Source organism: Cryptotermes secundus, unplaced genomic scaffold (assembly GCF_002891405.2).
Source record: "Cryptotermes secundus unplaced genomic scaffold, Csec_1.0 scaffold653, whole genome shotgun sequence".
Taxonomy (NCBI): Eukaryota; Metazoa; Arthropoda; class Insecta; order Blattodea; family Kalotermitidae; genus Cryptotermes; species Cryptotermes secundus.
In genome coordinates, this window is record NW_019736406.1 from 347,978 (window position 1) to 357,242 (window position 9,265).

Genomic DNA, 9,265 nt, shown 5'->3' on the forward strand with positions numbered 1-9,265 from the left:
TTAACCCAATCCTTACACAAGAATGATTGGGTTTTTGGACTTTTTCCATCACCCAGTATTATAGAAAATAGAAAACACGACTTTTCGGAAACTGGGTCTGTTTTCGTCCTCAGGTGAAAGGGGAGAAGACACCTAATCAGTTGGACCCCTTAGAAAGAACTAATCTCAATCACTGGTCAACCCCTGTTAGATTTACACTGTCCAGTAATTGAGGTTAGTTCTTTCTAAGGGGCCCAACTGATTAGGTGTCTTTTCCCCTTTCACCTGAGGACGGAAACAGATACAATTTCCGAAACGTCTTGCTCTCTACCTTCTATAATTCCGGATGATGGAAAAAATCCAAAAACCCTGTAATTCTGCGTGTTTTACACCACAGTCGGAACCCTTTAGAATCCACTAATCCTCCAGCCGCATTATGGCCCTGGGGTTGACTCAGCCTCTAACAGAAATGAGCACCAGAAATCTTCCTGGGATGTAAGAGGCGGCCGGCGCGTAAGGCTGACAACCTCACCGCCATCTGTGAGCCGATTTTCAAGAAAATGTAGGAGCCTTGACGTCTCAGAACCCTATGGGCCTCCACGACCTGTTACAGGGATAGCATTACCTTTACATGCGCTGAAGAAAACAAAGCAGTTTGGTTATACAAATACATGACCAAGACTGCATTGTCTTCATTGTTCCAAATAGTGTCTCTTTCCGTGTGTACAATGCAATAAGCTTTCAGAATAGAAGTCGGTAAACCGTAAAATTTCGGACTCGGTGCAACAAGCTTATTCAATTTTAAACTTTTCTTAAATTTATTCCTCGTTGTTATTAGCCGCCTCACATATTTCTTAGAACATTTGAAAGTTTTGCACATTAAAATCTCGTCTGCATCACTGATGTATGCACACTACATACTTCGACCAACATTGGTCATCTTCAGGTTACTATAAAATTGCTTGCTAAACTGCTGTGTTTTCGTTCTTAATTTCAGTTTTGGGAGTACGCCCTCGTCTGTACCACCAAGTGTCTTATGGTGATTGGTAGTTCCTCTTATTGTGTCGTTTACGGACGGAAGCACAGAGGCTTCATCAGCAATTTTAGAATCACCTGAAGATGATAAATGTTGGTCGAAACATATAGTGTGCATAGATCAGTGATGAATTTAACGTTAAAACTTTAAGTGTTTAAAATATAAATTGCAAATGAAACGGTTAATAAAATAACAGAAATGTGATCTGCGACAGGATAAACGGTAACTAACCCAAACGACTTAGTTATGAACCTTATGGCTCTACCCGACGACAACAGGCGACTACAGAGGCATTTGCCACACGACCGGCCTACCAGATTTTGAGGGTTTATTGCAATGGCAGATTGGCGTGTTAAGATTTTGTTAGTAAGCCCACTACCCATTGGCCGCGCCATAGCTCAAGCGGTTAGTCGCTGGCTTCCCACCGTGGCTGCCCGGGTTCGATCCCGGGGTCTGGTCAAGTGGGATTTGTGGTGGACAAAATGGCGCTGGGGCGGGTTTTCTCTGAGTTTCCCCTGCCAATATTCATTCCACCAAATTCTCCATCATCATAATCACCCGGGGCAGGCTACAATAGGCCAATCAGTGGTCGCTGTGCCGAGTGGACCCAGTTGGACTCCACCCCCCACTAAGCGAATTAAAAAAAAACCCACTGCCCAAATATCACAACAGGCCTAGAACTGAGGAGCGCTACTGAGCGCTACATAGCACTCCTCTACTTGTTACTGTATATGTAATTTGTATCTATAAAATTTGCTGATTGTACTTGTACTCATCCGTCGTAACTTCGTCTCATTTTCGAAGGATTTCTTCTTCTTCTACCTTTATGTATTAGGCCCTCTGGCCTATTAATGATCAGAATTACTTCTGGAATTATGAATTTTATAGCCAGTCGGTAGGACCATTTGAACGAGTGACAATCCCCTCTCAAGGCCTACACAAGACAGCAGAAAAAACGCAGGCAGACAGCCATAAGTCGAGTGAGATTTCAACCCAAGACCGCAGTGTTTGAGCAGCCCACTCTGATCAGCAGGAGGATTAATTGTCTATGCAGTATATATATTCTGCATTCTGTTGGCAAAGCATGAACATATATGTATAGTTCCCCTGCGTTTACATCTCGACCAGCCTCCTTACTAACGCCTCATTTTCACTAGACCATTTACAATTCACTCTGCAAATTAACATCATCAACATTGAATGGCATCCTCTCGGACGATCAGCTGTTTCAGTGTGGAATTTCGGAAAAGCTATACACCAACTCGACTTCGACAGGGCCGATCGCCCTACTTCTTTGTGCAAAGGCACCATGAGAGCTTCGGCAGAGTGGTTTTATATATACCACCTGCTCTTAACATAGTGAAAATCTGCATTCTGCACATACAGAGGGTATTTGTGTGTTCCGTGTGGTTTCACAATAAACAGCAACTGTTTCCCTAAACAGAATTAACCGGTTGGTCTCTGTATCGGAGACGTAACGTGTTTCCTGCGAGGTACGGACTAAATATTTTATATAGAGTTCAGAAGAAATCCAGTCTTTGAGATTCAGTCAGCAGCAGTGAGGGTTAGAGGAGGAGGTGTGTGTCTGTGTGGAGGAAATGGCCAGTTAGTCACTGTCCGCTTTAGGCAATCCCAATAGAGGGAGAGTTACATGTAATAGTCAGACCTTACCTCTCATCGAAGAGGTCTCATTTCAAAACACACAAAAGTTCTGGAAGGAACAAAAATATGGCTGTGAGTCACGACGGGGCCCTAAACCAAGGCTGACTGTGCTGTCGAGGGCCAGCAGAGTTTATCAGACCGAATGATTAGTCTTTGAATGGTTATCACATTTGCCACCTGAATCAGGCAGAATTCAATTGCAATCTCTCCGTCTTTTCTTCTACCTCTGTGTATCAATATTGGTGCTACATTATTTACGGCACACTCTGTACATAGATGTCCCTCATGCGTCATAGCTGTATGTTATATTATCGGTCCAGACTTTCATTTGCTCACAGCACCTGCCGCAGTCTGACATCGCCAGCATGAGTTGTGTCACCAAGTTCATACTGCTCCTTATAGTCGCTGCATGTGTCCAAGGTACAGACTGCCGACTTAATGGAGAGCAACTACGACAGTTGCTGCAGAAGATATATTCTCTTCCCGAACGACGACATGAAGTATCTCGTAGAAACATCGCAGATCTATCAAATATTCGAGGTACTGGAATATTCCAGGAACCATCTTCAAGAGATCTCGACGTTGGTTTCGCTGTTGGAGTCAAAGATGATAGTAATGACAGTGATCTGATCAACGATCACCAGTGGAAAGCTTCATATTCGCCGATTTCTATTTCTAACATCAATCAACTCAACCCTGGCTCAAATTCTCTAGAAGAACCATCATCAAAAGAACTTAACATTGGAGTATTCGTGGATCCAAAGAACGGTGTATCATATTACAATCCGGGATATGTACCAAGAATCAGTTTGAATGTTAAACCAGTAGTTGACGATATACTTCAGGAGAAATATGATCCCCTGGTACACAGCGTGGGACAGCCTAATTCTGGGATTGTCCCAAACGTACATCCTGTACTATTTAATCCTTACCAAAAATCTCTCTTGATTAATCCTTCCAGTTTTGGTCTATATTCCACATCTAGTCCAATAACAGATTATTTGGGAAGCTCCACTGACAGAGCCTACAAATTGAATAGGCTTCCTTATCCTTACCAGACCGATCCTGAACTAACGTCTCTCACAGGTGTCACCTCTCGGTTCGCGCGTCTAGATGCCGAGAGGATTCCGAATTTGAATCAGTTACAGCATATCAACTACCCGTACCGTGGTCCTTACCAACAACCATTCAATGTTGCAGGCAAAATTTCCTACAGCCCGACGCGTTTCAATGATATTTCAGACACATTCCCTGAAAAGTTGTATCAGCAACTGATCGCAGCAAACAAGTTAGATTACAGTACAAATCCTGAAAGTTATCCTCCTTTCAGTGTCGTAAGGCATTATGAAAAGTTTTACGGTCGAGTTCCTAACCCTGTGGCCGACATCAGGTATTTTCCACCTTCGGAGAACCTACAGAATGTGATCCGTGTAGAGGAAAACCTTCCTAAAGGAACCTACAGGTATGTTGCTGAACCAGTTGTGATTAGGCATGAACGAGAACAACCAGAAGTGATCTTGAACCAGCAAGGAGCACCCGTGATATCAGCTCAGCCATATGGGAATCACGAAGTGGGGACCTTCAGACTGAGGAATGATCATGGCTACCAAGTCCAGGTAAGTCATTATGTAAAACTGTAATATAATTGAAATACAGCATGTATAATTGATGAAGTGTTGTTAAATATCACATAAATCATACCTCAGTATCAATCCGAGTTGTAATCAGTGACAAAAAACAGGTTCAATTCACTTCAGCTTTCACTTAATCCACATGAAATCCATTTCGTGTATTTCTCAGTCGTTACCAAAATGGTGTTTGTGGACGTATGTTAGAAACATCTTCATGAACTTGTGCCTCAATCAGGATACTGTACATGTCACTGTCCACCATAACTAAAAGGGAGAAGGATGTCCTGTACAACAACATAAATTAAAACATAGACTACTTTATCTTATTTAAATAAAAGGAGGCTTATGAGATCACCTTGCTGTCTGTGTATCTGTGTATCCCCACCTATCGTTTTATTGTCGGTAAATACGATCCTGTTGCAGCGAATACAATAGGAGACATGTTGAACACGGTGTTTTCTATGTGATCCGTGTCGTATAAAATAATATGTAATGAAAGGAAAGTGGGCTATTAGTTCGTCTGAGAAATTCTTGTTTATCTGCCATCCTCCTACCCCACCCTCAATGGATAAAATGAAATGTACAATTTCTTTATTAAAACCGTCACAACACAACTAAATTGAGGTCAGTGCCAAGTGCAGAGCCAAACTTGGCAACAGAATGCATGAAATGAAAATTAAAAATGAAATGTGATTACCAGGGCCCGGATTTTGATTACATGTCATCTTTTTTTCCTTGTATCCTATTCGATGCTGTTAAATACGTGTATATAAATCTCCCATGTGAGCTGCTGGTTACAGAAATGTAAATTCTATAGGTAATTTTTTGTCATTTTTTTGACATTTTTAGGTTTAAGGTCTTTTTTTATTTTGGGGGTAATTTTTGGACTTTTAAGGGTATTTCTTGTCATTTTTGGCCATTTTAGGGAATTTTTCTTCATATGTTTTCTGCAATGTGAATAACATGGAAGCGAAGTGTTCTTTCTTTTCTCCTTTAGGTCATTTTTCTGGATTATTTCGGTCATTTTATACGTCATCTTTTTAATATTTTCAGGTCATCAAAATCCGGGACCTGCATATTACATTTTTGCGTCATATTATAGGTCATTTTTCTGGATTTTTTTTCGGTCATTTTGCAGGTCATATTTTACGTTCCCATGGAATTATAGTAGTAAAATAATTTACTACATCTACATCACGAGCCTCCTATACAATCTTATATACAAAAACAAAAAAGAAAAAATATAGAATATTCCAATTTGTCCGTGGGAACGTACGAAAATACAAAACCAACGACTGATTCGATGTTATAAAACGTCAATTAAAATTTTATTCTTGTTTNCGTCATATTATAGGTCATTTTTCTGGATTTTTTTTCGGTCATTTTGCAGGTCATATTTTACGTTCCCATGGAATTATAGTAGTAAAATAATTTACTACATCTACATCACGAGCCTCCTATACAATCTTATATACAAAAACAAAAAAGAAAAAATATAGAATATTCCAATTTGTCCGTGGGAACGTACGAAAATACAAAACCAACGACTGATTCGATGTTATAAAACGTCAATTAAAATTTTATTCTTGTTTTATACTATAACTTCTGTTTTTTATATACATAATCTGATTTGTATTTTTTACGTCAAGTGTTTTATATGTTTATGGTATTGTATCCAGTTTAACAGTACTGCAGTTCAGTGGTGTATATATGTTTAACCATGTATTTGCCTGATGATGGCTGTTGATAGCAGAAACATGTAGCAGAGCCGTAGCTGGGCACTGGCCTTGATATGTGTTGTGTTGTGACGGTTAATAAAGAGGTTGTATATTGTAACACAACAGGATGCATGAAATGAAAATTAAAATACGATTACAGCCTATACACACTATGAGTAAATATACGGATCCTCACGCGCCGAAGCCTGGCGAGCAACTGAAGTAGTGTGGACGAAGATTTACGAGCGCAAGTAAAACCCAGACGAACACAAGCCTGGCGAGCACGAGCACGAGTAATGTGGACGCGCCTTGAGAGGAACAAGGTTGCGTCATCATCAGTTTGTGACATAACTGTTACGTCATCATTTGAAAGCCACTAGCTTCTCTTTTAGACATACTTCATGTATTTACGAGTACACACTTGTGGAAAATTCAAACCAAAAATAATGTGACGTGTATATCCATTGCTAGGCAACGAATCAGTAAACACGTGCCTAACGTAAACGCGCCTTAACAACAAAGAGGTTGTTTTCTGTGTGATCGGTAAAGTAATAGTTGCTATGCATTGGTGCGGTAAACACCTAAAACAATAATGTACAACAGAAGGCGGTGTTTTCCATGGGGCCCGTGCAAAGTGGTTATAAAGAAGAATTCAGCTGAGCAGAAAAGGCACCCTTGTGGAAGCGGGGTCGAATACCTCCTCCGTGACCCTGCGAGTAGCAGGAGCGACGAAAAGGGAAGTCTCAAATCGTAGACAGGGACTCGGATCCAAGAAAGACTGCGTTGCCAAGAGGCAACAGCATGTACAAAAGACAGACCCGTCCTCTCGTCAGAGAAGGCGCGCCACAAAAACAAGACCGTAACTGTCAAACAGTAATAAATATCTGGTCATAAGCCCCAGATCGGGCTCGACACCAAGACTTACAGACTGACTGACCGTCAGTCGTAATTTGACTTTTACTTTTACTTTGACTTGAGCAGAAAAGGGAATAGAGTTGAGTTCGAGACGGCAGCCTGCCGGGATATGAGTTTTGGTGCAGAGGAACTGAATTGAGTTGGCAGTTGCAGAATGATTACAAGAAAGGAATTAGACTGTGCGAAGAAGGCTTCATTTGTAATTTGAAGTGACAGTGAGACTTACAAATCCGTTGCCAGGATACAACTAGTGAGGACTGAGAATCCTAATGTTTATATAACGGTGAACTGCAACTTTAGCCCTGTAATTGCCTGTAGTCCCGAGTTGTGTGTAAGGTGCCAGTAAATCTAATCATCCAATCCAGAAACTGTCATAAATCTCGCAACAAACCCTAAATTGTGACAATAATATTTTTACACGAGAGTTTTCTTCCATTCGGAAGGCTGCACGAGATACGACACAGCCTGGTTCGTAGAGTGGATGTATTTTAGAATTAGCATTAAATGATTGTCGCTAATGAGTCTCATTTCTTTTTCAGATGGACGTCCCGCCAGCTCCCACCGACCAGTCTTCAGACGGTGTCTTGGTCATGGAGATGAAAGCGACTCTCTACCGTCCCTTGGATTAAAATATCCCTCTAGATTCCATAAATAAGGCTTCTAGTTCATGTACAGAAGTTGATCGTCATTTTTTTCGGTCGAAGTGCCCCGTTAAGCCAGCCCCGAAATACAATAATCCATTCAGTCTAGGAAAAGTTGCAAAGAATTTACAAGGGGAGAAAAACATTTGCCCACATAGCATTATACATCGAAGTTATCGGCCAATTGATTAACTAATGACATTACATTTGAAATTTTCAATGGGGTAAATATTCTTATTGGAATCTTCTTGAATACAACGTCGTATAATCTGGAGGCTGGGTGAAAATATTTCCAAAGAACACATTACAACTCTATTTATGCTAATCTGAAGATGGAGGCAGTACGTTTCTGCAAAACGACAGGCTGCCATACTGCAATGTGTCATTACTCAGAAGACTGCAACATATTTCAGTGCTTAGGTTAACTTTGTTTTGTTCGTGCTTTAATGAGTAATAAATACATCCTTCTTTTTCTTATTAAGGGGAAGATTTTTTCTCAAATATACATTGGCCCATCATGAAACACAACAGCAACATTTCAAAAGTAATTGGGATTCATCATGAACGAATCAAGAAGTATAGAATTATGGCAAATGATTGTCTGAATTTATCGCGGGTTTCCTCCGTTGCCTCGAAGCAAAAAGCGGAACTTTAATGGAGCTTAAGTGCGCCATTTAGAAGCCGGTATGCATACAGCTAGTATGCATACCCGCTTCTAAATATATTTAATTTTACAACCACACAGAGCAGGCAGAAGAGAGCGTCGATTTCTGCCTAAGGAAGCAAGAACACATTTTTAGGATTGTTGTTTTAAAAGAAATGGCCCGATGGACTACAAGGGAGAGTCAGTAAATAGGTCAAGACTTGAAAGCGAAACAACTGTAATTGACGTAATAGGTTTTCTATATGTATCACTCGGTAGCAGCACAGTCCAACTTCGTGACAGTCTAGGTATCAGACGCGCATGCGCATGTTCAGAGGCTGGTTTAAGTGGTCAAAGTAACGACCGTGCTTAAGTGTACTACCGAAGAGCAGCGTTCTGTTGTGTTTTTGTGGACAAAAATCTCACTGCGAAATAATGATTCTTGTTTAAGGCGGGAAGTGTTTGTCGCGTAAAGCTGTTCAGCCTTGGTGGCAGAAGCTGAAACAGAGGTGCGGAAGTGGCTGAGACAACAGTCAGAAGACTTATATGCTGGGGGCTTCAACGCACTGGTAAAAAGATGGGACAAGAATATCAGTGCTGGTGGAGGATATGTCGAGAAATAAATGTTATTTCAAGATTCGAATATCCTTTACGTTATGTATCCGTTTGAGACCTATTTACTGCCTCTCCCTCGTAATAACTTCTGTTATTTTGAAAAGTTATATCTTTCGGGAATATAGCGCCGTGTAGTCCTTATTCCTAGAACACAAAACTTCGTACCCTCAGCTGTGAGATTGTTACATCTTACGTTCGTCTATTCTGTTCCATTTAATTTACTTTTCCTTTCTTCTCGCTCTGCTGGGCTGACGAAATGAACTTGCCACCGTTATTTCCTTTCAAATAGTTATATTGGTTTTAAGGACTAATCAAATTTCAGAGCGGAATTGGGTCTACTGATAATATTTTCATAAAAGTTTGACAAATTAAACACTAGGCCATGAAGGCGTATGGGGGAGTGGATGTATAGATACACATTTTCT

At 40.7% G+C, this 9,265-nt stretch overlaps 1 protein-coding gene across 1 annotated transcript; it reads left to right on the plus strand.

Annotated features, from left to right (window-relative positions):
• Positions 1–2,993: 2,993 nt before the first annotated feature.
• LOC111869903 lies at positions 2,994–8,063 on the plus strand. The gene is made up of 2 exons (XM_023861773.1): positions 2,994–4,293; positions 7,481–8,063. Exons 1-2 carry the CDS (start codon positions 3,043–3,045, stop codon positions 7,568–7,570), a joined length of 1,341 nt encoding a protein of 446 aa, XP_023717541.1. The 5' UTR covers positions 2,994–3,042; the 3' UTR covers positions 7,571–8,063.
• The last annotated feature ends 1,202 nt before the right edge of the window (positions 8,064–9,265 follow it).

Coding starts and splice junctions, on each gene's coding strand:
- LOC111869903 (XM_023861773.1), top strand. CDS start 3,043: ATGAGTTGTGTCACCAAGTTCATACTGCTCCTTATAGTCGCTGCATGT. Junction 4,294..7,480: donor ATCATGGCTACCAAGTCCAG/GTAAGTCATTAT, acceptor TTTCTTTTTCAG/ATGGACGTCCCGCCAGCTCC.